The following is a 27,759-nucleotide window of genomic DNA, read 5'->3' as shown; positions in this document are numbered from 1 at the left end:
TCAAACGCCTTCAACCTCTCAAAAACCCCCACCAACCGATCCGTATACCTCGCCCACACCTCCCTCCCCTCGTCCTCACCACCACCCGCACCAGCACCCCCACCCTCCAACCGACAAGCCATAACCTGCAACCCCACAAACTGCGCCAACGCACCCACCAACCCCTCCAACCCACCCTGCGGCATCTTCCCCCTCACCTTCCCCCGCACCGTCTCATTCAAGCACAGATTCGCCAGCAAGACAGACAAATACCCAAACGCGACATTCGCATTCGATTCCTCGAGCGAGTCTGCCTCGGCAACCTTTTCGGCGCCCTCGAGATGAATGCGGAGCAGGGCGTTGAGCAGGACGTCGCCGGGGGCGAGGACAGCGAGGCGAGCGGCGTCGCTGAATTCGGCGAGGTTGATCATGGCGCCGAGGCCGAGGACGAGGTGGTCGATTGCGATGGAGCGGTCGGCGGGGGAGAGCGGGCTGGAGAGGAGGTTGAAGCGGGAGTCGATGGAGCAGAGGAAGGATTGGATGATGACGGGGGAGGCGAAGAGGGCGGAGGTGTGGGCGTTGTTGTTTGTGAGGTTGAGGCAGAGCTTTGTGGCGAGTTGCTCGACTTTGGGGCCGAAGCGGGGTGGGGTGTCGAGGAAGGAGGCGGCGATGTCGCGGAAGCGGTGCTGGTTTGCCGTGCTCCAGACTTCGGAGGCGGTGTCGCCGAGGGTGGTGTCGAGGGCGACTGAGAGGGAGTAGTATACGCAGCGTTGGTCGAGGGGGGATACTGAGCCTGTTGCTGAGCCGGATGAGGATGTCTCGGCGATGGCTAGTACCTTTGCTAGGTGGTCTTGTGTTAATAGCTCGTCGCGGTCGCCGGCTTTGCGTAGTGACCGCGTGGAAAGCTCCAGCCCGCGCAGAGCCAGGAGTCGGGGAGAAATCGACGTGGATGACGCCACGGCCCATAAGTGTGTGGAGGATCTGACAATCTCGTGGAGATCCATCACAGCCTTCTGCGCGATGCGAGACATGTTCGTGCGGCGGGCCTTTACCAGGTGAGCGATATCGTCCGTTCGATCAAGGAGGCTCGCGAGGCATTCGAGTGTGCCAGACTCGCGAATATCCGCCAAGACAGCGGTGGATTTGTCTGCAGTCAGGATAAAGGCCACGCAGGCCGAAAAGGCGAATCCGAGGATTGGATCCTGGCTATAATCGGCCACGTGAGCATTGAAGATCCGTCTGCTCAAGCCCTTGTCGAGCAGCTTCGAGACAAACCTCTTGTCAGTCAGCTTAGCTCCCAGATTGATGAGGGCACTTCTACGACTCGATAGCGATGCTTTCTTTGGCTGGTCTAGATCCTCGAATAGAGCGTCGACTTCGTTGCTGAACTGCCTGTTGGCGCCCGCGATACGAAGCTCATGGATACTCTTCATCCCAGCCCCGGAATCGCTGAGGTCGTCGTCATCCATGTCGAAGTGGGAGGTGTCTCCAGAGCGAGATATGAGAGGCTGAGACCAAGATTTGGCGGAGGGCTTCATGTCAGTAGGACTGCCCATAGTGATGGCGCCTAATATGTCGCCATCCTCGACCATCGACTCTTCCAGATGCGATCGCTGTTTAGCGTACGTTATCCTGGCTCCCGTAGGCCCGCTGCGCTTTGTTCTGAAGGAAGACGTTTGTCGCATCAAAGCGGGCGGATCACTGATTTGGCTCGAGTCGTACTGAGACGATATCGGTTCTGTTGGGACGGAGTGAAAGCTTTCGTCACCGCTACTGGAGTCCTCGCTTGCTTCCTCTTCGGACTGGATGAGGCGGTCTATGAGCCGCCGTTTACCTTGCCGAGTGTCGAGATTGGTCGCGCCACTCAAGGTTTCTGGCGATTTCCTCTTCTCGGGCCGTTCGGTTAGCTGAAGCTTTTGCAACTTCAGCTGACTTGGACTGGGTGTCGCCACGTTGTCGCCGAGGAGGTTACTCCACAACCTTTTCTGTTTTGGCGTGGCTGATCCAGCGCCGTCAAGATGCATAGGCGACCCGCTGTCCTGATATGCAGCCGCGTACGGATTGATTTCGGTCTCGAATTCAACATCGTATGGCCCAGATGCCTCGGGTTCGTGCATGTTGGTCAAGCCCGGATTCGGTGCAACCGGTATCTGAAGTTTAGCTGGTGATGATGAAGCCTTAACAGGCGGTTTCCTGCGTGCAGCACCAGTCAAACCAGCCCTACGGGGATGCTGTGCAATGCGCGAATTCTTCTGAGAGTGTGATTCTGCCACAACGCCGTTTGATTGCGATTGCTGAACTTGTTGCCGTCTTGAAGTCTCCTGTTCGTCGTTGGGAGATGGTTTTCGCCTTTTGTTGCGAGACTCCTGGGCACCTTTTTCCGGTTGCTGTGAACGAGCCCTCGGTATTGTTTTCTTCACCTTTGGTGTCGTAGTGTATTTAGCATCCGAGTCCTGCTTGGCCGTCTCATCCTCCGTATCTGTCGTTGGCACATCAAAGACCGATGCGTCCGGGACTGCCGAAGTCGATTTTGAAATTGTTGATGCAAGACTCTTCGTCTTTTGTGATGGCTTGTGCGCCGTCGATTCCTTTGCGTTTGCGCGACCTAGTTTCGTTGACAACGCACGGCTTTCACTGGTGGTTGCAGATTCCTGCTGCATCCGCGTGGAGGACCGGTCCATCGTAGACCCTTTCTCATGTGATGACTTTGGTTGAACGGTTGAGATGGAACGAGCATACACGCTACCATCCGCCTTCTGCGCGTCCGGGTTTTGCTTGACTCTGCCAGGCCCTGATACAGACAGCGCATCCACATTCCGCTTCTTGCTCTCTCCCTCGGTGACCCTGGAGGGTATCTCAACGACCGCTGTGTTGAGCTGAGAGCGTGGCTTGGACGGTACAGTCTGATGTCCTCCTTCCTTTGTATGTGTTTCGCTCGAATCCATCGGCGCGTTTGCTTTTCTGCCATTTGCCCCTGATACCTTGGCTGATGCAATGGGCTTGGAGGCCGCGATCTTGGGCCGCGACACCACCTCGTCTCTTGACTTGTCAATCTTCGCTACCTTTGACCTGGGAACGACTCCACGCTCTTCATCGTCCGAGCCAGGGACATCGAAAACATCGGGTGGAGGAGGGCGGGCTTGCTGGGTGGCATGTTGTTGAGGCTTTGGCCGCGACACAACAACGACGGCAGGTTCCGGCAGGGAAATCTTCTTCTGTGGCCGCGGCGATGTCACCGTCGTCATGCGCACAGCCTTTGAAGCCGGTTGTCCTCCCTCGTCATCGGCGAGTGGTGCGTCAAAGACATCGTCCTCGGGTGCGGCCTGCGTAGATGCCCCATTGTGGCCAACATGACTCGAACGAGCAGGAGAAGGCGAGCGAGCACGCTCAGTCGCCGAGCCCCGTGGTCTGAACTTCTGAGGCGACGGAGACTCGAATCCGAGAGGGTTGAAAGGTGCGCGCTTCGCTCGGCCGTAGGTGACGACCTTTCGGCGTGGTTGTGGCAAGCCCCCGGTAGTAGGCATGACGGAATATGCCATATGAGTTCAGGGAGACTCTTTATAGTGTGATTGTCCCGGGATTGTCTGTCGGCGACATTTGTTCTTCTGCTGTTGAGTCGGTTTGTGGACGTGGACGTGGCGCGTCGGGATGCGGTGTGCGGACTGAGGCGGGGGGGGTGGAGAAAGCGCAGATTATGCTGGAAGGGCGTTGAGAGGGTGAGAATTGTTTGCAGATATGTCAAGTGGGAGAGAGTGTGTCCGGGTGATAGTAGTGTGCAGGATTCGGGGTAGTTATATGAAGAGAGGAAGTGAAGTGAAGTTTGAGTTGCTAAAGAAAGTCAATGCGACAATGACGGACGGATCAGTATATTGAAAACAAGCCGAGCAAGTGTGGCTTGTGAGTTTGTGGCACAGGCAATAATAGAGGTAGTTAGTGACGACAGGAGAAGGGTCTGCTGGTCCCTGCAGTGACGTCGGTGTCCTATTGGTCTAATCGATTCTGCCGCTCAACTTCATCTGGAGACATTCACCGCCTGCCAAATAAGGTACCGACTTCCACACAATTCATCCACTCTCATTGGTCTCACATTGTGGATGCTTGCGCCGCACAGCGCTCTGTCGCGTGCGAGCTTCCATACAGAGACCTTCCACCACCACGGCGAGCTCCGTTCACGATACTATTGTGTATATATCAACACAGTGTTGCCCTCACCCGTCTTCTGAATCGTCTCCCACGTGGCGCTCTCCCGAACGTTCATTCACCACTCTTCTTTGCTGCCGTGACAAGCCCCTCTCATCTGAATTACAAAACAGTCCCAAAACCCCCACCATGTCGTCGAACGAAGCATCCCAGAAACCCCCCTCGCAATGCGTCGGACCTGAATACCGTCCCGCAACCATGAAGCCCACCGCCACCGTCTCGACAGAGATCCCGCACGAAAACGTCCATATCCTGCCCCAGACGCCCCAATTGATCGCGCTCCTGACGTAAGTCCCTCCCGAAGCTACACGCTCTGCCAGTCCTCCCCCTCTCTCTGACAGCAGCTCCAGCATGATCCGCGACAAAGACACCGGGCGCGCCGACTTCATCTTCTACTCCAACCGCATCATCCGGCTCCTCGTCGAGGAAGGCCTCAACCACCTCCCCGTCATCGAGCACACCATCACCACGCCCGTCGGCCGGACCTACTCGGGCGTCAAGTTCGAGGGCAAGATCTGCGGCGTCTCCATCATGCGGGCGGGCGAGTCCATGGAGCAAGGGCTGCGCGACTGCTGCCGGTCGGTGCGCATCGGCAAGATCCTGATCCAGCGCGACGAGGAGACGGCCAAGCCGAAGCTGTTCTACGACAAGCTGCCGGAGGATATTGCGGATCGATGGGTGCTCTTGCTTGATCCGATGCTGGCTACAGGTTAGTGCTGTGGATGTATATGTGTGTGTGAAGATGCTTGTAGGAGCTGAGTGGGACTGACTACTCTCTCTCTCTCTGCAGGTGGATCCGCGTTGATGGCGGTGGATGTGCTCAAGTCGAGAGGCGTGCCCGAGGAACGCATACTGTTCCTGAACCTGATAGCCAGTCCCGAGGGCGCCAGGAACTTTGCCCAGCAGTTTCCGAAGCTGCGCGTCGTGACTGCCTTTGTAGATGAGGGGTTGAACGAGAAGAAGTGAGTCTTTGTTACTATACATCTGCCCCACCCTCTCCCAAATGTTCTGCGCCAACTCCAACTGACACGACCGTAGCTACATCGTGCCAGGCCTGGGTGACTTTGGCGATAGGTTCTACACAATGTGACGGGAGATGGCGTATCGTATCGTGCCAAATGATACCATACAATACAATACCATACCATACCATACCCGCCCCTCCTCCTCCTCTCCACATCAACGATTGTTTCATTTTTGCCCAATACCATAAGCCCATCCATGAACCATCTTCACAAACGCCATTCTAGCCCGACGACAAACCCACAACAAACACCCCCAAACTGGGTTCATACATTTTGCGCAAGTCCCCTGATATGCCTCTTCCTCACTCCTCATCCCCAAAGTCCCCCTCAGCATCCATCTCATCATCCACTATAAACCCATCCCCATCATCCCGAGCCGTCGCTCCACCACCACCGGCAGCAGCAGCAGCACCACCACCACCACCACCACCACCACCCTGTCGCGACAGCAACCCACCCTGCCGACCCAGCGCCAAAGGCCCATCCTTGCTCGTCGCATCCGCATTCTCCTTTGCCACGGCGTCGCACGCGTCCACCCAGTCGGCATACACATCGACGGCGGCAGACAGATCTGGCAAGGAAGCGCAGTAAAACGTTAGTATCCGTATACGAAAGAAAAAGGCGACAGGCTGGGCAAAGGCCAGAAAACAAACTGAACTCTGAACCGAATTGAACTGAACTGAACTGAACCGAATTGAACTGAACCGAATTGAACTGAACTCAACCCGACAGATAGATAGATAGACATCGACTAACAATTAATATTCGTCTGAAACGTCTGCCCGCACACCTTGCACAGCAGCTGGCCGACGCCCAGCTTGCGCTCCAGCTTCACCGTCACCGACTTTTCGTGGTTGCAGAAGAGGCATTGGAATGTTGTGGCGAGGGCTTCGCGCTGTGTTGGTCCTTGTTTCTTAGCTTTGTTTTGTTCTTCTCGTCGTCGTCGTCGTCGTCGTCGTCGGCGTCGCGCGAGTCTAGGATGGTGGATTTGTTTGGGGTGGTGGGCAGAGGCGCGTACCTTTTTGGGCCCGACGGGGCCGCGGGAGGACTTTTTGCGTTTGCCCTGTGGGGTGGTGGGTGAGTGAGTGAGTGTTTGTGATTTGTAGCAGTGTGTGTTTTGGAAAGGGGGGGGAAACGTACCATTGTGGGATGGAGATGGGAGGGTGTTTGGTGGTGCGGTTGGTTGGTTAGTGGTGATGTGTATGGATGTGGATAGAGATGGATTGAGGCGATGGATGAGGAGCTCTACGCGTAGTATGTAGCACGCTTCGTGCTTCTCCTCTGGGACTGGGGGGCCTATGGATCGTTATCGTGCTTATCGTCGGAGTCGGAGGTTACCGCTGTAGACGGACAACAAACAGCAATGTTTACAGCGTGTGTTTAAATATGATGATTTAGATACTAGACATGACTGTGTTGATTGCAGTCGAATACATCCATCTCCAAGCTTGCCTACCGCCGCCTTCCCCAATATCAAACCACCCCCAATCCTCCGACGGCATGTCTGGGGCAAACGACGGCTGGCTGGCTGGCTGGCAGACAGTGAATGACGGTGAACAAGACTCAGGCGCAATCGCCCGACCCGGGGGCAATCACGAGGGGCGGCCTGCAGTTGGTGGTGGTGCGCTTTGACCAGCTGAGGTGGCATACCCATCCGGATCCCATTTCAGATAAAGGGCAATGCGGCTCCTCGGTCTTGTTTCTTGTTCCTTTCTCCTTCTTCTTCTCCTTCTTTTCTTCTCTTCTTCTTCTTCTTCTTCTTCTTCTTCAGAGAGATTCACTTGGCAGCCTCAATCAAAGTCTGACAGGTTAGGGGTAGCTCGAGGTCCTCCCATCTTAAACTCTACACACACACAGACACACAGAAAGTAATTCCATCGAGAAACGGACGCTTTGTTTTGCAGAGGGACTAAGCCAGTTGATTACGTCGAGAGCCTATCCCCACCCCCAAAAGTGATACACACAGGGCTGTTGTGTATCTCCCGAAAAGACGCAGACAACTACTGCGTTACCATACCTACCTGCTGCTCTCCTTTCTGCACTATCCAGCCTCCCCGTTTCCATCCATCGCACCTCCAAATTGCTTTCATCATCATCATCATCGTTCATTCGTTGTTCGCCATGACAGCTCCCAATCCACCCCCACCACCAGCACCAGCAGCATCCCAAGACGTAGCAGGCCTGCTCGCTGAAGTCCTGACCAGCCTGAAGACATTGCAACAAGACAATGCGAATCTGGCAAGTTCCATAGATGCTATAAATGGTCGTGTGAACATACTCGCGGGCGTCAAGCAAGTCCATGACTCCGCTCTGCCCGCTGCCAAACCAAGCAATGGTGCGTCTGCTGCCGTGGCGGCGGACCAGAAGGGAGATGCCTCCAAGGGCCCAGCCTCAACGGCTGCTGCAGATCGCAATGAAGCCTCGCCAGCAGTGCCAGATACTGACAGCCTTCGACGAACAAGCTTCTCGTCCAAGATCATCTTGACCACTCACCCTGGACAGTCGGGCGTTGACCCCTTCCCAATGAACTGGGGTCACAAAGACCCAAACGTCAGAGGACCTGTAGTCGTTTCAAGGCACCAGAACACTATCAAGCGTCGCAATGGTAAGTGTCCGTTCCCGGTTAGTGTCATGTACATTGCTAACCTCAAAGCAAAGCGATTGGTGCACACGGTGGGTCTTACTCCATCTACCATGCCCTCGCCGTTGCCAGCAAGAATCTCGATGTCGACCACAAGCCGGACTTTACGAATACCGAGCCAGCCGCAGATATTGGGCCGTTCCCGCAATGGAGCGACCCGAAGAAGATTGTGTCGATGGACCCACTCGGTCACCTCGCGCCGTGGCTCTACAAAGATGCCATCAACAACGATGGCGTCGAGATCCGTCCGACGATTGCAGTCACGAAAGCACACATGAAGCTGCCCGAGTTGGAGCATAGCGTCAAAGCAGGACGGCTTGTGCCCGACGGCAAGATCTGTCTGAACGAGACTGGGGAGCTCAATGTCACCAAGTTTGCCGTGGAACCAGTATGGTATCTTCCCGGCGTGGCAGAGAGGTTTGGCATAGGTAATAGATTGTCTTGTGGTTGTGACGGAGGTCGGAAGTGCTGACTGTGAGGTAGACGAGGGCACGCTGCGACGACATCTTTTTGAAGAGACTGGAGGCTCCTATCCCGAGCTCATCACGCGTAGCGACATCAAGCTCTTCCTGCCACCGATTGGAGGCTTGACGGTGTACTGCTTTGGCGATCCGGCCAAGATGGCAGACGCAAGCGTCAGACTCGCACTGCGCGTTCACGACGAATGTAATGGTAGCGACGTCTTTGGGTCCGACATCTGCACCTGTCGGCCATACCTGATCTTCGGCGTGGAGGAAGCAGTCAAGGAGGCACAGAAGGGCGGCAGCGGGGTAGTGATATACTTTAGAAAGGAAGGAAGAGCGCTGGGCGAGGTGACGAAATACCTGGTGTACAACGCGCGCAAGCGTGGGACAGACAAGGCATCGGAATACTTCCAGAGGACAGAGAACATTGCCGGCGTAAAGGACATGCGCTTCCAAGCGCTCATGCCCGATGTAAGCAACAAAATGGCGGATGGCAGCGGGTTGGGGGGGACTGACGGTCACACAGATCCTACACTGGCTCGGCATCACAAAGATTGACCGTATGCTGAGTATGTCAAAGTACGTATGACGCGGGGGATGGCGGGCAGAGTGGTGATACAGAGAACGAACAACTGACGTAGCCGTTTGTAGCATGAAGCATGACGCGATCGTCGAGCAGGGGATTCCGATTCACGAGCGAGTGCCTATTCCGGACGAGATGATTCCGGAAGACAGTCGAGTGGAGATTGACGCCAAGATCCACGCGGGCTACTGTGAGTTCTAACTACGCAACTTGAGTTTATTGAAGGTGGCAGTGGTGTTGACGAGCTGTGTTTTAGTCACGACAGGCAAGGTGATGAGCATGGAGGAGCTCTCAAAGGTCAAGGGCCGTGGCTGGGAGGATGTGGATGTAAGTATTTGGCAGGCCGGCAGAGCTTGGGCGGCGACATGAGCGTACAATGACGAGGCTGACAGATGTGTAGCACTGAGTTGAGTGTGTGTGTGCAATGGACGTGTAACTAGGGTGGCAGGATGTTGCAGTGGTGATACATGGATGGACGGATGATGGATGGACGGATGGGTGGATGAATTGCCTCGCCAGCGGGTATACTATGGCAATGCGGCACTGGGGTACTGGGTAATTAGTATGCGAGGCAGAAAGCGGCTCTTGTCCTTGTCAGACTCCGGTCTCGCATGACGGACCAGTCGGTGCAGCAGCAGCAGTGGTGAGTGGTGAGGGCGTGATTGGAGAGGAGTATATGCATGGCATGGCATGGCATGGCATAGTACAAAGAATAACAGCAGCAAGCAGCAGGCAACTCTCAGGTGACGCGGCTAGTGTACACATACCGTATACTGTATAGTGTGTATGTATGTGTGTATGTATGTGTGTATGTATGTGTGTATGTGTGTGTGTGTATGTGTGTGTGTAGTATGTTGGCCCAACCCGCACACTAATCATAATATACTATATGGGGCAATCACTGTGAATGCAACAATGGCCATTTTGTCTGCGAAGAGGCAAGAGCAAGGCAGCAAGCTCGTGTGACCCGACACTCAACAGCTGGCGGACCGACTGACTGACTACCTGCCTGGACTAACTATTAGAGGCGTATGGATACGTACGTGTACATTATGTGTGTGAAGAGAGCGCTTTGTCAGACGGGGTCGGGTAGGCAGGGGTCCTGACTGGATGGCCGGTATTGCGCGGCAAGGGGGGGAAAAGAAAAGGCAAAGTTGTTATCGACGGCCTGAATGATGAGGAGGATGAGGATGCAGATGTTGGGGTTGTTGAGTGAAGGTTCAAGGTTTTGGGGATAAAGGTGTGCCGCCGGCGTTCATGAGTGAGTGAGTGAGTGGGTGAGTCAGGTCCTCAGGCCAAACTTAACCTTACCAAGGATGTTTAATTACTTATCGAATAAAACGAGCTGTGCTGCGGCGTGTGGCAGACTGCTGCATTTAGGGATACGGCATTAGTCAGGTAATTAGGCGTTATATGGATGGAATACCGGGCGTGTTACCGTAATCTACCTGCCTGATGCTGATGCCTGATGCCTGTTAGCTATCGGGCGACGATCCATTCGCTCCAAGCCAGCCATTCCCCGTCCATCATCATCACATCTGCCCCCCCCCCAATGAACCACCGATTTGTGCTGCTGCTGCTGCTGCTACTGCAAGTAATTAATTAAACAACAGGGTGAGTGTTGTGGTGATGATCGATACTGGATTTCAGTTCGGTCGTGGCATTTGTCTAATCGTCCATCACCAATCCTGATCTCCATTCCCGTCCCGACTGATGACTTGCACATCGACTTTGGCCCACCTCGTGCCCCCAGTGTCCACCTACTACTATTACTCCCTTCTGACAACTCCCCTCATCCCAGCTAGTAATTAGGCTGTGGACCGCACGAGTCAAGACACTTCCAACATCACAAACTTCCAGGCACCACAAACAGTCCAGAACGAGTACTGCTCTCTCAACTACGCCGCCGCGCCTAAAGAAGCTTTGCGGAACGTGACGCCGCGAACCGAACAATTCTGCCTTTACCCCCGCCCCCCAAACCAACCTAATCCATTAATCAAGGGCGGTAAAGGGCTGACTGACTGGCCTGTTGGCTCGATGGGTAGGTAGTAGTAGTCATTCCACTGTAACTGTAATAGTGTATAGTAGGTAGTAGGCAGTAGGTAATAGTATCTAGTAGGTAATTAGTAGCCGTTTATACTTTATACTTTCGCCCGCGACCAAAAGAGGCGTCTCTCTGCTCCCATCATCATTAGCATCCTCATCAGCATCATCAGCATCATCATCGGCATCCTCCTCCTCCTCCTCCTCATCATCATCATCGTCCACCCACGCCTCTTGCTACAAGGCTGCCAACACTATAATATGCCGCTGACGCCAGACTTGCAGCATTCCAATTGAACACTGCATTTCCTGTCAACCCCGCCCTGTAAGCCGCCCTAATTAGTCCTGCTTCTTCTTCTACCACTCCTGTCCGACCTCCCTCTAGAAACACCTCACCTCGCAGAAGCGAGTTTGCTGGCCTGCGTATGAGCTGTTGACAACAAAGCCCCCCTCCGACTCGACCGCTAATTACTCTACTTTCCACTCCTCCTCCTCCTCCTCCTCTGACCACTACACTAATCATCACTCCATCAATCACTTTGTTTCTTCTTCTCCGCAATCCGACTGTCCCAAGTTTCATATACCTGGCCTGCCGCCCTCTACCTTCCCGTGTCACTAATACTGCTTCCCTTTTCTCCGCTGCATCTACGAACCTGCGTCTGCTGCCTCTCTCTGTCTCTCACCTGGAAACTTGGATCCCTGCGTCAACAATTCGCCAAATTCTCCGTCATCAACCGCCATTTAAAGGTCTTTCTCTCTCTCTCTCGGACTACCACCATACTCTGTTCCAGCACTGTCTCTGACCTTTATATCATCCTCATCATCCACCATCCTCTCACCCAGGACGTGATATCTGAACCATGGCCGCCAACTTTCGCATCGCCATGCCTCCTCCTCAACCCTCCCACGCCATCAAGTCTAGCTCTCGCCGCACACCGCTCACTCCCTCGACCATCACACCGCCATCAGTCAGCGCCCACACGCCCTCTGCGACGAGACACGAGCTCGGCAGTCCCACGAGGGCAGAGGCCCTTCTCGCAAAGGTTGCTCAACACCCTACCTACCGCCCCCGGCCGTCACCGCCCAGCAGTCCGGTAGCCTCCACGGCCGCCGGAGAGCGTCAACCGGTAGTTACTCGTGCCTACTCGGCCGACCAGTGGCAGCAACTTCACCAGCAACATGCCCAGCTCCAGCGATCGTATTCTTCGCACCCGCGTCAAGGTACTTGCACCCACTTTGTCTCTCTCCTATATATCTTGAGCTGTTGTTGTCGTTGGGTGACTGACATTGTCTTTTGCAGACGGCTACATCAGCTTTCCCGACTTTGAAAAGTACTGCGGCTACGACAATAGCGCCGTCGCCTATGAGCGTCGCCAAGAGCGATCTAGTGTTTCTGGATAAGTGCAAGGGAAAATCCTCCGAGGCGCCGCACACACACACACACATACACACACGTTGTGCATGCATGCTGCCAATGCACCGGATTTGATCCCCCATGATGACTTGACGAATCAAAACACACAAAACAAGTATTAGAATTAAACACCCGACGACAACGACGACGACCCCATCCATCCATCCATCCATGAGGCCAACCTAACCTAATCTAACCCAAACCAAACCCCCAACGGAAAAAAGGCGCCATTCCGTTTCCCTTTTTTTTTCAGTCTTGACATATATATGCATATATACCCCCCCAACCAAATTATCCCGGCAATCGACGACAAGTCTCCGGCGGACGAGCAGGCTCTAGACCTCTAGACCCTGGGTGCGTCTGGAGGCAGAATGTCATTGTCTTGCATTCCTGGCTGTCGGCTGTGAAAGGAGTCATTGAGCGAAGGCTCTCAACAATTTTGCTTGAGAGCAAGTTGTACTGCCCACTTGGTAAAATCATGGCTTGAGAATGAAATGTGAAAGTGAAAATGAAAGCGATTTAAGCACCTGAGGCACGACGGACTGCATGCACGGAGTAGACGCAGGCTATGAAACGGGATAATTCTCCTTTGACGACGATGGTGAGGATGATGGTGAGGATGGTGATGAGGATGCAGGGGCAAGCAAATATAGCATACCCACCGGGGAATTACGCCCTTCCATGAAGCCCCGGAGGAGGGATACTCTGGGGGGGGGGGGAAGCCGGGAAGGCAGAGATCGTTATGTACTGTATAATGATGAGCTTTGTGCGCAGAGGATAGTTTGAGAGATGAGAACGATGATGAAGAATTATTCTATGAGTATGATGATGATGATGGTGATGATGATAGTGTGATTCGTCTGAGTAGTTTGTATGTATGTATTGTGGACTGCTGGTGTTGTAGTCGTGGGTGCGGTGCGTCGTGGGTATGTTGTGCACGTGGACGTGGATGTGGATGTGGATGTGGATGTGGATGTGGATGTGGATGTGGATGTGGATGTGGATGTGGATGTGGATGTGGATGTGGATGCGGATGTGGATGACCGAACCATGTTTACCATCTGCCACGGTCATCGATCGAGCAGATATACTGGAGATGCACTCTCATCGTGGGACCACTATTCGTGATGGAGTATCTGCCTGAGGCTACAAGGCTACAAGACTACAAGGCTACAAGGCAGCAAGACTACATGGCAACAGGGCAACAAGGCAATAAGGCTCCAAGGCAATAAGATAAGGCCACAGCTACGACGCCACATGGCATGCCCCAAGGCAGTATCTGCGCCACAGCCTTGGAAATGACGTACGTTGTGCTGTGCATCTTCTTTAAGCCTGGAGCCTGGAGTCTGCTGCCATTCACACTTCTCTTTCCCTGGTCCAACTTTCATACATACACAGTATTTCCCTGTGTCGCTGCTCCCACTCTCATCTCTCGCGTTGACTGGAGAGGAGGGTCACTGTGTCTTTTGGCGCTTCTTTGGTTTGAGTCTTTGAGACGTCTTGTGGCTCTTGTTTGCGGTTTGTTTCGTGCTTGGGCTTGGGCTTGAAGTAGGTGCTACGACTATAGCTTGAGATCGAACGACACCTTGAGTTACGGCTATATCTTGAGCTACGACTATACCTCTTCTCGGGCTACGACCTACGACTACGACTACGACTACGACTACTACACCTTGAGCTACGGCTATACTTGACGTCGACTACGACTACGACTATACCTTGAGCTCGAACTACGATCTACACCTGAACCTCAACCTCGACTACGACTATACTTGAGCTACGACTACACTTCAACGCGAACTACTACTACACTTCGAACTCCTACTACACCTCCACCTCGAACCATCACCACCACAACCAACCACCCCCAAGAATGCACCCCCTCACCCCTCTCCTCCTCGCCCTCCTCCCCCAAACCGCCCACACCACCCCAAACCCCCCCTCAACCCCCCTCTCCAAAATCAAAACCCTCACCCTCCACGCCGACCGCCTCACCACCCACCGCCGCCTCCCACCCATCCCCCAACTCACCTGCACCGGCGGCAGCGCCCAGCACCTCTACACCATCGACACCCTCCGCTGCACAAACTCCGGCACCGCATACGACGACGCCACAGACATCCAATGGACCTGCACCGCCTCACTCCCGCCAGAGTTCAAACTGGGTAGTACCGAGGTGACGTGTGAGGGATTCGAGGGGCCGGAGGATGAGAATGTGTTGAGGGGGAGCTGTGCGGTTGGGTATCGGCTTTTGCTTACGGAGAAGGGGGAGGAGAGGTATGGGAATGGTGGTGGGAAGGATGGAAAGGGTGGTGGTGAGGATAGGGCTGGGCAGGGAGGAGAAGGAGGGGGAGGTGCGTTTGTGGTCTTGTTCTGGGTTTTGTTTGTTGGGGTGCTGGTTTGGATGGTGTATAGCGCTTGCGTGAATTGGGGGGAGGGACAGCGGCTTGGTGGTGCGCCTCTACCGGACTATAATGGCTACGGTGGTGGTGGTGGCGGAGATGGAGATGATAACGACGATCCCCCGCCGCCGCCGTATACATCCTCCCCTCCTCAACCGCCTCGCTGGAATGCGAAGAATGGAAACAACGGCGGCAGTAATAGTAACAGCGGCTGGAAACCGGGGTTCTGGACCGGGGCTCTGGGTGGTGCGGCGGCGGGGTACGCGGTTGGTAACGCGAGGGGGAGTAGCAGTAGTCGGCGGGGCGGGAGTGGGAATAGTCCGTGGAATGATAACGGAGAGGGGAGTAGTTATAATAACGGATATGGAAGTGGTGGATATGGAAGTGGAAGTGGGAGTGGGAGTGGGAGTGGATATGGAAGTGGGAGTGGGAGTAGTGGCAGTGGAAGTGGAAGTGCGCATTCATCGACGAGATATCAGAGTACGGGGTTTGGCGGGACGTCGAGGCGGTAGACTGACTGACGGACTGACTGGCTGACTGACTGACTGACTGACTGGTTTCGTTGATTGGTTTGGCTGGGTGGTGGTGGACGCCATGCCATGCCATGCCATGCCATTGTGGGTATATATTATTACAAGAACATCCTCCTCTACCTCCTTCTCCTGCTCCTCTCTTCCTATCCAGGCATTGAGTGAGTTTTAATCGTCTGAATCGCTGCCGTACGCTACCAGCGGACCACCTGTCGACGATGCCGTCGCAGCAGCAGTAGCGCTCTTCCTGCCTGAGCCGATCTGGTACCCCTTTAGCGCCGCCAGGGTGCTGCTTGATATTATGCCTGCTCCGGCACCACCGTTACCATTCCCATTCGGCGCCTGCTCGAGCATCAACTGCGGCCTCTCAACCTCCTGCTCCACCTCCACCTCCATCTCCAACTCCCTCCGCTGCCCACCCTCCAAATCCACCTCCATCCCCATCCCCAACCCCACCCCCTCAATCCTCTTCACCCCCCCACTCCTCTCCTCCAGCCTCCGCCTCTTCACCTCGCCCACATCGCGGCCCTCCAACTCCGCCACAAACTCCGCCGGCAGCGCACGGCGAATCGCCTCGGCAGCCTGCTCCTCGATGCGGTGGGCCTCGCGCTTCTGGGCGGCGGGGTTGGGATCGAGCGTGGCCCAGCGGACGTTGAGGATCTCGTTGTGGTCGAGGGATTGGTGGGCCATGGCCTCCTTTGCGAACTGGCCGTTGGCCTCGTTGGTGTAGGTTACGAAGCCGACGCCGCGGGCGGTGAGGACGCGGACTGTTTTTTTGGTAGTTTGTTAGTGAATTTTGCGCAGCGGGGGGTTTGATGAGAAGAAGGGGTGTGTAGGGGTAGATATTATGCAAAGACAACAACAAGACGACTCACTCCGGTCAATCTGCCCCCACTCCTGAAAATGCCGCGCGACAACCTCCTCGATATCATCCGTGACGTGGATCCTGCCGACATACAGCGTGCGATTCATCCGCATAAACGAGCCCACCCCGCCCATATCATCCCTGTAATCCGCAAACTTGTCGCGGCCGAAGCAGTCCACGTTCGGATTGTACACGTCCGTCACCGTCGGCAGGCGGTGCAGATACTCGCACTCGTGGCCGCGCGGGCACAAGCCGCGCGCGAAGAAGAGGCAGAAGTAGCTGCCGGGGATCTTGTCGGCGCGGGTGTACCCACTGTCGCGGGCGACGGAGCAGCGCGAGGGCGCGGCGGTTTTGGAGAGGTATTTGTCTTCGCGGTCGCCGCCGGACCATTTGTTGTACCAGACGTTGAAGATGGTGCCGGTTTGCGGTGGGGGCTCGGATTTGAAGGTTGTGGCGTCGACTTGGGGTCTGGCTGGGCGGCGTTTCTTTTTGATTATCTTTTTGATTATCTTTTTGTCGGCTGTGTTGGTGGTTGTGAGGGCGGTTGAGGAGGTTTCGACGGCGGAGGGAAGAGGCGAGGTCGTGGATTGGGGGATGATGGTGGGGGCTTGTGGTGGTGGTGAGGGTGCTGGGTGGGTGTCGAGGTCGGCCATGATGTGTGTGCGTGTGTGCGTGTGTGTAGGAGGGAGTGGATTGAGAGTGTAGTATAGTTTTTGGAGTTTGGATGCGTATAGAGCAGATTGTACGGAAGGGCGCTAGTTCAGCCCTATGAGTGTACCCACTGTTCAGCCGAGAAGTGCGCTAGCTACATCGGGACGTGTGTACGAAGCGGGACGCGATCATACGCATGATGCAGCGATTTGTGCCTGTGAGGTATCGAATCGAGTCTTTGGTCTATAATATATGCTCAAGATGCAAAGACTAAGCAGCTATAGATCGTGACTGGCGATAGCAAGACTTTCGGCACTATGTACTGACTACATATCACGTGATGCGCCCTACCCGGCATCACATCACCGCCAGCGCAGTACTATACTCTCTATATTGCTACCTATAACACGTCTATAAACACACGACCAGGGCCTCCAGACGGGCAAATGAGACGTGTGACGGACGGGAGATGAACCAATGGGCAGCTTACTATACAACTTGGCCAGCGTTTTAGTCTTTTAGCCATTTAGTCTCCCCTTTGCCTCTGCCTCTCTACCTCTGCCATTGCATCGCCAGGCCCAGGGCTGACACGCGCGCTATTAATGGTCCATCTGTACAATGTGCTCCGCTCCCACTCACTGCTTGCACGACGAGACTGTTAGATATCCCATTCAGCACCAGACTGCAATTCAAAACTCTTCTTGCAAACCGCTCCTGTAGAATATCACTTGCCCACAATGTGCGCTCACGTGAGGCCCCCCTTAGTAATCCGACTTGGGCCGCCCGCCCGTCCTGCCAGTGTTCCTCCTGGCTCCTCACAATCTCACACGCTCCGTCAGGTCACCGCCAGCGACAAAACCACTACCCACCATCGCTTGCCCATCTCCATCCTCAATACCGCCTTTGACCGCCCGGCTTCACCTCTTCACCTCTTCCTTTCGACGCGTCGTCGTCGCGCATCCCTCTTCTCTGCCCTTCATTTTTTAAACCCTTTTCTCTCCCTGTCCCGTCAGCCTCGCAACCGTCCGCCGACTCAATCAACGCGCGAACCCGCTTCTCGCATCACCGCACGACCCCATCTCCAACTTTTCTCGTCGCATCTCTCAATTCACTCGGACTTCCCTGGCCGCTGTCCAGCGTCCTCCCTCGCACCCTACCGTCATCCCCATCCTCCCGCTCACGCGCGCCTGGTCAATGACATTCACGCACACTTTTCACTCATAGTGCACCGGGGCCTTCTTTCGCGTTCACACACGTACACAGACACAAGCACAAGCACACAACGCGCGCATTCGCATTGAGGGCTGTGTGAAGGAAGTAGGAGACTTGTCAACAGTGCTCGTTACAGCATGGCTTCTGTACAGCCTACGAACCACATGCCTCCGCAGGGAGCCATGGGTGGGCCTCAGGGCATGACCAAGGAGGCTGTCCAGCAGATGTTTATGGTATGTCAATACGCTGTCTATTCCCTTCACGCGTATGGCTTTTTATGTTTCTGGGACGATGTCTGCGCGCGCGATGGGTAGGAACTGTTTTGTTGTTTTGCTAAGCCGCCACTTGGTTTTCTTTCCCGGCATTGTCAAACTTCTAGAAATGTTCAAGGTCGGAGCGCAGCCATACCCCGACTGTACGACGTGCTGAGAAAACATGCGCTCCCCATTGGATACTTTCATGTTTGCGCGCGAAACCATTACTGACATATGCACTAGAAATATCAGACGATGAAGAATAACGGGACTCCCGAGAACGATCCAGACTTTATAAAGACACGCACTTTCCTTCAGCGATTACAGAGCCAGCAGGCAATGCAGCGTAAACGCGCCGAGATGATGCAACAGATGCAACAGCAGCAACACACCCAGCAGGGCTTTCCTGTCCAGCCACAGTCCCAAGTCTCGCAACCACAGCAGCTCAATGGCTCTAGCCATATGCCCCCTTCTTCCAATGGGACCAGCGCCCCTCCCACCGAAAGTAAAATTCCACCGCCCGTCTCGACGTCTGTTCCTGCCTCGTCCCAGGCTCCAGGTCAGCAGTCGCCTGCCGCTGGTACTGATGCCAAATCTGGACCCGGAAGCACTAGCAGCACCGTCTTCAGCCAGGAGCAGCTCTTCACCCTTCGCAACCAGATTGCTGCCTTCAAAAGACTCTCCAAGGGCTTGCCGCTGGCGCCCAACATGCAGCAAGCCCTGTTTCCCTCCAAGAAAATTGCTTCTTTACCAGAGGTGCACGCAGAGCATTCCCGTTCCGAAACTGGAGAGTCCACCAGGTCGCCAGCTAAAGACGCGTCGGCCTCAGCATCCCTGGATCACAAACCCTACGAGACATTCACCTCGCCTTGGGCGCTCCTTCCGCGAACAGTCAACTATGCCGCTCATTCCAGGCGGGATAAGAGGCCGATCATTCCGAGCATCATGCCAACCGGAGTGGATGTCGATCGGATACGGGAAGAACGGGAGAACATAGTCTTTAATCGTATTCAGAACCGTCTCAGCGAGCTGGAGAAATTGCCGGCCAATATCGGCGTGTGGGACACGAGCAAAAGCGACGCCCCCACTGATCCTGGCTCTCTCAAACTCAAGACCCTTATCGAGTACAAGAAGCTGCGCCTGTTATCGAAACAGAAGGCGCTTCGTCAATCTATTGCACGCGAGATGATCGCTGCTGATAATTTGGCGATGACTGCCAATCGTGCAAACTACCGCCGCATCAAGAAGCAGTCCCTCAGAGAGGCGCGTATCACCGAGAAGCTCGAGAAGCAACAGCGCGAGGTCCGGGAGAACAAGGAAAGGAAGAAGCACACCGACTACTTGGACTCCGTCTTGCGCCAAAGTCAAGACGTTCACAAGGCCGGCCTTGACCATCGGGCGCGGCTGCAGAAGCTGGGTCGCACAATGCTGCAGACCCACCAGACTATCGAGAAGGAAGAGCAGAAACGTGTGGAGCGCACTGCGAAACAGCGTCTGCAGGCCCTCAAAGCCAACGACGAGGAGACTTATCTGAGACTGCTTGGTCAAGCCAAGGACACTCGTATCTCCCATCTGCTTAAGCAGACCGATGGTTTCTTGAAAGAACTTGCCTCTTCCGTCAAGGCCCAGCAACGGAGCACCGCAAACCGCTACGGAGGTGCTGCCGCGGATGATAGCTCTTCGGAAGAAGATGACGATGAGGACGACGAAGACAAGGCCGCCAAGGTCGACTACTATGAGGTTGCCCACAAGATCAAGGAAGATGTCGTCGCGCAATCCACTAACCTCGTCGGTGGCACTCTGAAGGAGTATCAACTCAAAGGTCTGCAATGGATGTTGTCTCTGTACAACAACAATCTCAACGGTATTCTTGCCGACGAGATGGGTCTGGGAAAGACGATCCAGACGATTTCACTGATAACGTACCTCATCGAGAAGAAACAGCAGGCTGGGCCGTACCTGGTCGTTGTACCTCTAAGTACGCTCACCAATTGGAACAACGAGTTTGAAAAGTGGGCTCCTAGCGTGACGCGCATCGTCTACAAGGGTCCTCCCGCCCAGCGTAAAACGCAACAAGCTCAGATTCGGTACGGCCAATTCCAGGTCCTCCTGACGACTTACGAATTCATCATCAAAGACCGGCCTGTGCTGAGTAAAATCAAATGGCTGCATATGATTGTCGACGAAGGTCATCGTATGAAGAACGCGAACTCGAAATTGAGCAGTACAATCACGCAATACTACGTGACAAAGTACCGCATTATCCTGACTGGTACACCGCTCCAGAACAATCTTCCTGAACTTTGGGCGCTTCTTAACTTCGTCCTGCCCACCATCTTCAAGTCGGTCAAGTCGTTTGACGAATGGTTCAATACCCCGTTTGCGAACACGGGTGGTCAGGATAAGATGGAGTTGACTGAAGAAGAGTCGTTGCTTGTGATTCGTCGTCTGCATAAGGTCCTCAGGCCATTCTTGCTCCGTCGTCTGAAGAAGGATGTCGAGAAGGATCTTCCCGATAAGCAAGAACGAGTCATCAAGTGCAACATGTCCTCCCTGCAGAAGAAGCTCTACACTCAACTTACGACCACCAACAAGCTTATGGTCAGCGACGGCAAAGGTGGCAAGACGGGTATGCGCGGTCTCAGCAACATGTTGATGCAGATGCGAAAAGTGTGCAACCATCCGTTCGTATTCGAGGAGGTGGAGGACCAGGTCAACCCAACGAGAGGAACCAACGACTCTTTGTGGAGAACGGCTGGTAAATTCGAGCTCCTGGACAGGGTTCTTCCCAAGTTTTACGCGACTGGTCACAGAGTCCTGATGTTCTTCCAAATGACACAGATCATGAACATTATGGAAGATTTCCTGCGCCTCAGAGGCATCAAGTATCTCCGCTTGGACGGTTCGACAAAGTCGGATGACCGTTCAGAATTGCTACGCGTGTTCAACGCACCGGGCTCCGAGTACTTTATCTTCCTGCTGTCTACCCGTGCCGGTGGTCTTGGCTTGAACTTGCAGACTGCTGACACCGTCATCATCTACGACTCGGACTGGAATCCTCACCAGGATTTGCAGGCCCAGGATCGTGCTCACCGTATCGGACAGAAGAATGAGGTGCGCATCTTGCGACTGATTACGTCAAACTCGGTGGAAGAGAAGATTCTCGAGAGAGCAAACTTCAAGCTCGACATGGACGGCAAGGTCATCCAAGCCGGTAAATTCGACAACAAATCGACGAACGAAGAGCGTGATAGCATGCTCAGGGTCATGTTGGAGTCTGTCGAAGCGGCTGAGAATATGGAAGAAGACGAGCAGGACGATGACGACCTGAACTTGATCATGATGCGATCTGACAAAGAGCTGGAGATCTTCCAACAGATGGACAGAGACCGAGCGGCAAAGGATGAATATGGTCCAACCCAGAAATATCCGCGTCTGATGAGCGAGGCCGAGTTACCGGAAATCTATCTCACTGATGACGTGCCCGTTGTTGAAGAGATTGAAGAGCCAATCGGTCGTGGCGCTCGTGAACGTACACGCGTCAAGTATGATGATGGTCTTACCGAAGAGCAATGGCTGGAGGCTGTTGACAACGATGAGGACTCGATTGAAGCTGCCGTGGCCCGCAAGGAGGCGAGGATGGCTCGGAAGCTGCAGAGACAATCTGGGGTCGGGAAGGATTCCCCGGCGCCTTCGCGTGATTCGTCAGAGTCACCTCCTCCCAAGAAGCGAGGGCGCAACAAGAAGGCTGGTAAGCGAAATGCGGATGATGCCTCTCTTGACGATGGTGACGTCGTTGCTCCGCCCAAGAAGCGAGGCCGCGGTGCCGCGCAAGCAAAGATCGTAGAGACACTGTCTCCAAAGGACCGCGACAACATCCAGGACATTCTCGAGAAAGTCTACGAGGCACTGATCAATCTCGAAGAGCAAGGCCAGCCCGGCGATCTTCCGCGCGGCGTCATCGACTTGTTCATCGAGCTACCAGACCGTAACGACTACCCGGACTACTACCAGATCATCAAGAAGCCCATCTGCATGAACGACGTGCAGAAGAAGATCAACAAGAAGCACTACCAGAGCTTGAAGGAGTTTGTCGCAGACATCAAGACGCTCTGCAACAATTGCCGGACGTACAACGAAGAGGGCAGCTGGCTGTACAACGACGCCAATAACATTGAGTCGACACTGTACCAGCGCTTGCGCGAGGAGACGGAGCAGTTCCCAGAGTTCCAGAACTACGAAGACGGAACGAGCGCTGATGGGCAAAGCACGGCGCAGGCCTCGGGTGCCGCGACGCCGATGACATCTGGGCGTAAGTAGTCCATATGCTACCAGGCCAGACCAATCGCCTAACATCAGATCAGGATGATGCGACTGTCCCCTATGAAGCCCGATATACAGCGGCTCTCTAAACAAATACAAACAAACACACACACTTCTTGTAACACGTTATTTGCACACACAGCGTTCGTGCGATTCTCCCCGGCGTCCTGGTACTGGCATGTCTTTTAGAGATTCCCTTTTGGCGAGAGACGATCCGGCGCACACACACACACACACTTTGCGCCGCCAAAGTTCTACAGCAACTCTTGCAAATATCTGCAGAGAGAAAGAGCAAAGGGAACAACACATTTTCGAAAGCGACCACCAAGTAACTAACCAACTGATCTTGCGCAACAACACTCTACTGTATTGTGTCCTCCCGAGTAGAAAAGGGGGTCTCGAGTTTGCAAGCATGGTTTTGATAGTGGCGGAGTGAATGAGTGAGTGAGTGAGTTGGGGTTACAACTAAGGGCAAGAAGCTTTAAACGCATACCACTGGCGCCCTGTTTTTTTCAAACGTCTTTTGATCTTTTGTCTTTTTTTTTGGTCACTTTACACACACACACAAAACACACATGCATGCACGCGCGCGCGTACGCCCGGTTCAGGTCTGGTGGTTACATTAGCGTAACTTTGAACAGCTGGCGGATGAGGTGGGTGGGTGTGGGTGTGGGTGTGTCTGTGTGTGTGTGGAAGTGTGTATGTGCTCACAGAGAAGCGTGGCCTGGATCTGAAGTAACTGAATCATTGCATCACTGAATCGCTGAATCCAGAAGGAGAGAGAAGACAAGAAGGAGAGAAGGAAAGGAAGGAAACTTTGTATGTTTATATTTTTATAAATTGCAAAGGATGAATTTACCAAAAAAAAAAATGAGTCTGTTTGTGAATGTGATTGTGAAAGTGAAAGAAAGGATGAATGAATGAATGAATGATCGATTTGTATGGACGTACATGTATACATGCATGCATATCATACACATACCATACCATACACATACACTTCTTTGTCGTGCTCGTTTTCTTGGGGGGGAAGAGGGGTTGTTTTTGTGAGCTTGGTGATTGTTGTGTTTGTGTTCGTGCTTTTTGGTGGGTGTGTTGTCTTGTCTTGTCTTGTCCTATTCGATACTCTCCTATCCTATCCTATCCTATCCTTCCATCGCTTCCAGACGCTGCTTGGTTTACTTGGTAGTTGTCTGTCTGTTCGTGGGTCTGTCTGTCTGTCTGTCTGTCTGTCTGTCTGTCTGTCTGTCTGTCTCCTTGTACTATTACTAGATACCCCCCGAAGCAGTCGTTTGTTTTTTTGGAATGCAATTCCTTTCCTATCCTTTCATCACCGCCTTAATATGCTCTTTCTCGCCGTTGTACTATTCCGTAGTCTTCTATTACCATATCCTCTTATCCATTCCCCCCGTATCCATATTTTACATCCGTTATTTGGATCTGGATGGTATGTTGCTGCGTGTTGGTGCTAGTCCTTGTGTATGCTGGCACTCATGCACTATCCCCTATACCACTCCCCCGTACCACGCCCCAACACCACTCCCCCCATACCTAGCACGCCTGTAGCTTAGTATATCACGATCATCAGAGAGAGAGAGAGAGAGAGAGAGAGAGAGAGAGAGAGAGAGAGAGAGAGGAGTACCGGTAGTAAGTAGTGTATCCGGCCTGTATCGTTTGTTGATCACATGGAGGTAGACCAGAAGAATCAAGTGGTTGTTGTTTATGGCCTAGGTGTTCGAGGTCCAGTTCAGAGTTCGGAAGATTGAAGCTGGGGTTGGTGTTGTTGAGGGGGAGCGTTATGTAGGACAAAGATACAAAGGCGAGGCATGCTCGAATCAGTTTAGATAGTTTTCTTTATTGTACCAGAGCGGTTGATTGACATGTTCTGTCTGTTTGTAGCTGATGTCCCGTGTCGTTAACGGTATACAGGAGCAGAATAAAACGCAACGCACGCGGATAGTCTTCAAATATAATACTACTACTAATACTACCACTACGACTACCACAATGCCATGCCATGCCATGCCACGCACCGCAGACCTGCTCTGTAGCATACAATCAAGCTGCTACTGTACTGTACTGTACTATATGGACATATCAAACGTGATCGCGGTTCGCTTCTTCTCCTCCGTAGCGCGGCATTTGTCCCATCCATCGTCCGGTTCGACTTCGATTCTTCGATTGCTCCCTACAGACAGCACCCACCCAATAAACCCCCCCCCCCCAAAGTCACTGCAATATGGCCCCTCATATAATACACTTAAAAGAACGAAGAAAAAAGCAAGAAGCGCGAAACCAATGCACCCACCACGGCGCAGAAGCTGATAATTCCGCCAAAAACGACAACGGCCTATGCTCCAGGAAATGGAGAATGCACAGCGTTGGCGGCGCTGGTAATCTATCGCGCACGTTTGTCTCTCTCTCTGTGTGTGTGCCAGACAGGTCCGTCTGCCGTGGCCCCCAAAAACTAAGCCATCAACGATTGAAGCTCATCGACGAAACAACTGGATTGGTGTCATCGCAGGGTGTTGTACAGGGTGTTTGATCTTCTCTTTTTGCACAAGCTGAGAAAGCCTCAGGTCAAGTGCACGCGCATGGTGTCGTTCGCTCCAAAGGATTTGCCGCACCCAGGACACTTCCGTGACCGAGACTGTACGCGCTCATCCACACACTCTTGGCAAAAGACGTGTCCACAGAGCTTGATGCATGTGTTCTTCCAGTTTCGCCGGCAGATCGTACACAGGACCATTTGCTGTCAGGGATTTAGCATAGGCACACAAACTGGTGACTTCAAGACAACTCACCCGCAACTGTCCTTCTGTATCTGTCTGCTTCCCCTGGCTCCGTGCTTTCCACTCTTCAATCTGTTTGTTCGAGTCGTCCACTTGTATTTGAAGCTGCTCAATCTTGACCTCGGCCTCCCGCTGTGCCTGGCAGGCCGCCGTACATGTAGCGTCTTTGGAGGACACGACCTTCTTCAGCTCTGCTATCTGAGACACGAAACCTTCGGCCACCGAGAGATGTTTAGTCATGGTTGCTTGCGTCGTGCGAACCTGGCTAGTTGTTGAATTGACTGCTTCCTTGGTTTCTGTGAGCTGCTTCTCAAGGTTCACCGCAAGGTTTCGACTGCTCGTCTCGGCCTCTTTCAGTTGGGTGATTATCTCCGCGCTCTTGAGATTCTGGGCTCGCAAAAGCCTCGACTCTTGCTCACGTGCCTCCTTTGCCTTCATAGCGCCAAAGAACTTCTGATCTGCCTTTGCTTTCTCCGCATTCAGCCTTGCAATCTGCTCTTCCCAGGCAACAAGTTCAGCCGTCTTTTTGGATGCAATCGCTTGCGCCTTCTTGTATGCGACTTCCAGCGACGGCATTTCTTCCAAGACGAGAGCATATTCCTTTTCGAGATTAACGATCTTGCCACGTAGCTGATCAGCATCCATCTGCTCCAGATCCGCACGCTCTCCAGAAGCTTGTTGCTCGCCAATCTGGACCTTGAGGCGTTCGACCTCCAGTTCCAAGGCCTTGATTCTGTCGTCGCTGGCTTTTGCCAAGTCTTGGATCTGTCCAAACGATGTCTTATGCTCCTCGGCTGCAGCTTTCCGGATAGTGACATCAGCAAGATATTCATCTCGTGAGTTTCGGATTCGACTGAGATCTGTTTCCGCCTTTGAAAGTTGCGTTTCGGAGTTTTGTATGCTGACCCGAGTCTCCTCATCAACCTGGATGCGGTACTGTGTCCTCTCCTGCTGCAGTTTTTGTGCTTCCTCACGCAAGGTGTTATTGACCGCGGTCAGGTCATTGATGCGTCGTATCACTTCGTCATACTGCGACTTCATGCCTTTGAACAGCTCTGTCTTGGAATAATCTTCGTCCGAGAGCCCGCTAAGCCTCACCTTTAGTTGCGTCAATTCGGCGGTCAGTTTCTGGTTCTCCGCATCGAGTTTGTCTAGCTGCTCCTTGCGCTTCAATGCAATGGCCTCTGCCTCTTTCTTTGCCGACAACAACTCTTCGCTAACGGGAGCTTGGACCGTGGTACCGTTGACCTCTGTCGACTCTTTCTTGACATCCTTTGGCTCTTCGTGGCTCTGCGCTGCGGTCGCACCTTGCATTGCCTGTCGTTCAATTTTAGCGACTGCTTGACTTTTAGCACGGTCTAGCTTCTTCTCCGCCACCATATATCGGTACGAAGCCTTCTCCAGACGCTCAATCAACTGATCTTTCTCCGTAGTCACGCGATGCAGCTCGGAAATGGTAACCTTCTCCTGCGCAAGAAGCTTGGACAATTGTTCTTGCAGCTTCTCAGCATTTGCATCACCAGGTGACTTGGAGAGTAGATCTGACAAGACGCTTCTGATCTTTTGAGAACGGTCTGACAAGTGTTCTTGAAACTTCTCTGAGTCTGAAAATAACAGCGATGGTGGGAACAGCGCATCATCTATATTGCGTAAGTAGCGGATCTGAACACTTCGAGATGTGCGGAGCTTACTAGGCTGAAGTGGTCGTGTCACGACAATGTCGTTGACCATGAGTCTGATCTCATCGAGGAGCTTTCATTCTGTTAGAGATCTTGTGTCTATACGCGTAGAAAGGATATTTACCTGATTGAACCATGAGTCAACCACACGCAAATGGTCGTCGTGATATGTCATTTTCTTCTCCATCTCAGCGATCTGAGACTCGCATGTTTGCTTTTCTCTTTTGTACTCGCGGAGCTGGCGAAGGATGGCATCTTTTTGAAAGTTCTGTAGCAACAAAGTTAGGTGCGTCGCGGTCTGAGGGTGGGCTGTCTTTTTAAGGTACCTCAAGATCTTCTTTCCAAGGCAGATCAGCGTCCGGGTGGGTTTTCGTGCCATTCGCGTTGTTACTCATCGCCTGTCTCTTTGCGGGAGGAGCCAGCTCATCGTGCTCGGGCACCATGGAGCGTTTGCGGTCCTCCATCTTGACAGTGCCAAGTGATGGGGCTGCGACAGTGTGGACGTCGAGACTCATGAGCAGAATGAGGATGGGAAACGTAAGTCAAGGCTGTGTACCTGCGCAGACGAACCATATAGCCTTGCAAAACAGTCGGGATGAGTAAAGTGATTGAAGGTCAAGCGTGAGACATGGGTGCAGAGAACAAGGCGGCGCGAATGAATGTGGGCAGAGTTTGTAGACTTGAAGGTGTCGAGGCGTGTAG

At 53.6% G+C, this 27,759-nt stretch overlaps 13 protein-coding genes across 13 annotated transcripts in view; 6 read left to right on the top strand and 7 right to left on the bottom strand.

Annotated features, from left to right (window-relative positions):
• The window catches only part of EJ05DRAFT_487846 (uncharacterized protein), a gene marked incomplete at both ends in the record, with an annotated part of 3,776 nt that extends 273 nt beyond the window's left edge, over positions 1-3,503 (bottom strand). Inside the window, one exon of the mRNA XM_033745647.1 lies at positions 49-3,503. Within this exon, the coding sequence (XP_033598489.1) occupies positions 49-3,503 (3,455 nt within the window). The remainder of the gene's footprint in view (positions 1-48) is intronic.
• A 746-nt stretch (positions 3,504-4,249) lies between these two features.
• Positions 4,250-5,340, top strand: EJ05DRAFT_478081 (PRTase-like protein). Its single transcript, XM_033744379.1, has 4 exons — positions 4,250-4,466; positions 4,530-4,888; positions 4,970-5,141; positions 5,218-5,340. Exons 1-4 carry the CDS (start codon positions 4,309-4,311, stop codon positions 5,267-5,269), a joined length of 741 nt encoding a protein of 246 aa, XP_033598488.1. The 5' UTR covers positions 4,250-4,308; the 3' UTR covers positions 5,270-5,340.
• A 166-nt stretch (positions 5,341-5,506) lies between these two features.
• On the bottom strand, positions 5,507-6,347 carry EJ05DRAFT_487844 (Elf1-domain-containing protein; the record flags this gene model as incomplete). The annotated part of the gene is made up of 3 exons (XM_033745646.1): positions 5,507-5,775; positions 5,961-6,267; positions 6,345-6,347. 3 exons carry the CDS (start codon positions 6,345-6,347, stop codon positions 5,507-5,509), a joined length of 579 nt encoding a protein of 192 aa, XP_033598487.1.
• A 745-nt stretch (positions 6,348-7,092) lies between these two features.
• On the top strand, positions 7,093-9,392 carry EJ05DRAFT_86953 (GTP cyclohydrolase II). The gene is made up of 7 exons (XM_033750026.1): positions 7,093-7,809; positions 7,863-8,273; positions 8,329-8,780; positions 8,836-8,888; positions 8,961-9,082; positions 9,149-9,219; positions 9,293-9,392. The coding sequence occupies exons 1-7, from the start codon at positions 7,326-7,328 to the stop codon at positions 9,296-9,298; spliced, it is 1,599 nt and encodes a 532-aa protein (XP_033598486.1). The 5' UTR covers positions 7,093-7,325; the 3' UTR covers positions 9,299-9,392.
• A 2,263-nt stretch (positions 9,393-11,655) lies between these two features.
• On the top strand, positions 11,656-12,488 carry EJ05DRAFT_86858 (uncharacterized protein). The gene is made up of 2 exons (XM_033750023.1): positions 11,656-12,156; positions 12,236-12,488. The coding sequence occupies exons 1-2, from the start codon at positions 11,796-11,798 to the stop codon at positions 12,334-12,336; spliced, it is 462 nt and encodes a 153-aa protein (XP_033598485.1). The 5' UTR covers positions 11,656-11,795; the 3' UTR covers positions 12,337-12,488.
• A 104-nt stretch (positions 12,489-12,592) lies between these two features.
• On the bottom strand, positions 12,593-13,517 carry EJ05DRAFT_86880 (uncharacterized protein). Its single transcript, XM_033750024.1, has 2 exons — positions 13,008-13,517; positions 12,593-12,750 (listed from the first exon to the last, which is right to left on the bottom strand). Exon 1 carries the CDS (start codon positions 13,421-13,423, stop codon positions 13,019-13,021), a length of 405 nt encoding a protein of 134 aa, XP_033598484.1. The 5' UTR covers positions 13,424-13,517; the 3' UTR covers positions 12,593-12,750; positions 13,008-13,018.
• A 542-nt stretch (positions 13,518-14,059) lies between these two features.
• Positions 14,060-15,356, top strand: EJ05DRAFT_86902 (uncharacterized protein). Its single transcript, XM_033750025.1, has one exon. It carries the CDS (start codon positions 14,223-14,225, stop codon positions 15,261-15,263), a length of 1,041 nt encoding a protein of 346 aa, XP_033598483.1. The 5' UTR covers positions 14,060-14,222; the 3' UTR covers positions 15,264-15,356.
• Positions 15,295-15,724, bottom strand: EJ05DRAFT_478076 (uncharacterized protein). Its single transcript, XM_033744378.1, has one exon. It carries the CDS (start codon positions 15,717-15,719, stop codon positions 15,450-15,452), a length of 270 nt encoding a protein of 89 aa, XP_033598482.1. The 5' UTR covers positions 15,720-15,724; the 3' UTR covers positions 15,295-15,449.
• A 203-nt stretch (positions 15,725-15,927) lies between these two features.
• EJ05DRAFT_478075 (uncharacterized protein) lies at positions 15,928-16,863 on the bottom strand. The gene has a single exon (XM_033744377.1). It carries the CDS (start codon positions 16,797-16,799, stop codon positions 16,068-16,070), a length of 732 nt encoding a protein of 243 aa, XP_033598481.1. The 5' UTR covers positions 16,800-16,863; the 3' UTR covers positions 15,928-16,067.
• Positions 16,864-18,173: 1,310 nt separating this feature from the next.
• EJ05DRAFT_441690 (uncharacterized protein) lies at positions 18,174-22,583 on the top strand (the record flags this gene model as incomplete). The annotated part of the gene is made up of 2 exons (XM_033741998.1): positions 18,174-18,242; positions 18,507-22,583. 2 exons carry the CDS (start codon positions 18,174-18,176, stop codon positions 22,581-22,583), a joined length of 4,146 nt encoding a protein of 1,381 aa, XP_033598480.1.
• A 64-nt stretch (positions 22,584-22,647) lies between these two features.
• EJ05DRAFT_86820 (uncharacterized protein) lies at positions 22,648-23,104 on the bottom strand. The gene has a single exon (XM_033750022.1). It carries the CDS (start codon positions 22,998-23,000, stop codon positions 22,713-22,715), a length of 288 nt encoding a protein of 95 aa, XP_033598479.1. The 5' UTR covers positions 23,001-23,104; the 3' UTR covers positions 22,648-22,712.
• A 1,431-nt stretch (positions 23,105-24,535) lies between these two features.
• Positions 24,536-25,079, top strand: EJ05DRAFT_86645 (uncharacterized protein). Its single transcript, XM_033750021.1, has one exon. The coding sequence runs from the start codon at positions 24,594-24,596 to the stop codon at positions 24,909-24,911; it is 318 nt and encodes a 105-aa protein (XP_033598478.1). The 5' UTR covers positions 24,536-24,593; the 3' UTR covers positions 24,912-25,079.
• EJ05DRAFT_478072 (E3 ubiquitin-protein ligase-like protein bre1) lies at positions 24,790-27,754 on the bottom strand. The gene is made up of 5 exons (XM_033744376.1): positions 27,384-27,754; positions 27,182-27,325; positions 27,070-27,130; positions 25,391-27,018; positions 24,790-25,338 (listed from the first exon to the last, which is right to left on the bottom strand). Exons 1-5 carry the CDS (start codon positions 27,519-27,521, stop codon positions 25,162-25,164), a joined length of 2,148 nt encoding a protein of 715 aa, XP_033598477.1. The 5' UTR covers positions 27,522-27,754; the 3' UTR covers positions 24,790-25,161.
• Positions 27,755-27,759: the final 5 nt, after the last annotated feature.

This window comes from Pseudovirgaria hyperparasitica (genome assembly GCF_010093815.1).
Source record: "Pseudovirgaria hyperparasitica strain CBS 121739 unplaced genomic scaffold EJ05scaffold_12, whole genome shotgun sequence".
Taxonomy (NCBI): domain Eukaryota; kingdom Fungi; phylum Ascomycota; class Dothideomycetes; order Acrospermales; family Acrospermaceae; genus Pseudovirgaria; species Pseudovirgaria hyperparasitica.
Note: the sequence above shows the minus strand (reverse complement) of the source record. Positions and strands in the feature narration are given on the sequence as shown.

Excerpts from the sequence above, each read along its gene's own strand:
- EJ05DRAFT_478081 (XM_033744379.1), top strand. The coding sequence starts at position 4,309 with ATGTCGTCGAACGAAGCATCCCAGAAACCCCCCTCGCAATGCGTCGGA. Across the intron at positions 4,889-4,969 it reads TGATCCGATGCTGGCTACAG|GTGGATCCGCGTTGATGGCG; the intron begins GTTAGTGCTGTG and ends CTCTCTCTGCAG. Across the intron at positions 5,142-5,217 it reads GAGGGGTTGAACGAGAAGAA|CTACATCGTGCCAGGCCTGG; the intron begins GTGAGTCTTTGT and ends ACACGACCGTAG.
- EJ05DRAFT_86953 (XM_033750026.1), top strand. The coding sequence starts at position 7,326 with ATGACAGCTCCCAATCCACCCCCACCACCAGCACCAGCAGCATCCCAA. Across the intron at positions 7,810-7,862 it reads CACTATCAAGCGTCGCAATG|CGATTGGTGCACACGGTGGG; the intron begins GTAAGTGTCCGT and ends CTCAAAGCAAAG. Across the intron at positions 8,274-8,328 it reads GGCAGAGAGGTTTGGCATAG|ACGAGGGCACGCTGCGACGA; the intron begins GTAATAGATTGT and ends ACTGTGAGGTAG.
- EJ05DRAFT_86858 (XM_033750023.1), top strand. The coding sequence starts at position 11,796 with ATGGCCGCCAACTTTCGCATCGCCATGCCTCCTCCTCAACCCTCCCAC. Across the intron at positions 12,157-12,235 it reads TTCTTCGCACCCGCGTCAAG|ACGGCTACATCAGCTTTCCC; the intron begins GTACTTGCACCC and ends TGTCTTTTGCAG.
- EJ05DRAFT_86880 (XM_033750024.1), bottom strand. The coding sequence starts at position 13,423 with ATGACCGTGGCAGATGGTAAACATGGTTCGGTCATCCACATCCGCATC.
- EJ05DRAFT_86902 (XM_033750025.1), top strand. The coding sequence starts at position 14,223 with ATGCACCCCCTCACCCCTCTCCTCCTCGCCCTCCTCCCCCAAACCGCC.
- EJ05DRAFT_478076 (XM_033744378.1), bottom strand. The coding sequence starts at position 15,719 with ATGGAGGTGGATTTGGAGGGTGGGCAGCGGAGGGAGTTGGAGATGGAG.
- EJ05DRAFT_478075 (XM_033744377.1), bottom strand. The coding sequence starts at position 16,799 with ATGGCCGACCTCGACACCCACCCAGCACCCTCACCACCACCACAAGCC.
- EJ05DRAFT_86820 (XM_033750022.1), bottom strand. The coding sequence starts at position 23,000 with ATGCTTGCAAACTCGAGACCCCCTTTTCTACTCGGGAGGACACAATAC.
- EJ05DRAFT_86645 (XM_033750021.1), top strand. The coding sequence starts at position 24,594 with ATGCCATGCCATGCCATGCCACGCACCGCAGACCTGCTCTGTAGCATA.
- EJ05DRAFT_478072 (XM_033744376.1), bottom strand. The coding sequence starts at position 27,521 with ATGGAGGACCGCAAACGCTCCATGGTGCCCGAGCACGATGAGCTGGCT. Across the intron at positions 27,326-27,383 it reads CTTGGAAAGAAGATCTTGAG|AACTTTCAAAAAGATGCCAT; the intron begins GTACCTTAAAAA and ends TTGTTGCTACAG. Across the intron at positions 25,339-25,390 it reads ATACAGAAGGACAGTTGCGG|CAAATGGTCCTGTGTACGAT; the intron begins GTGAGTTGTCTT and ends AATCCCTGACAG.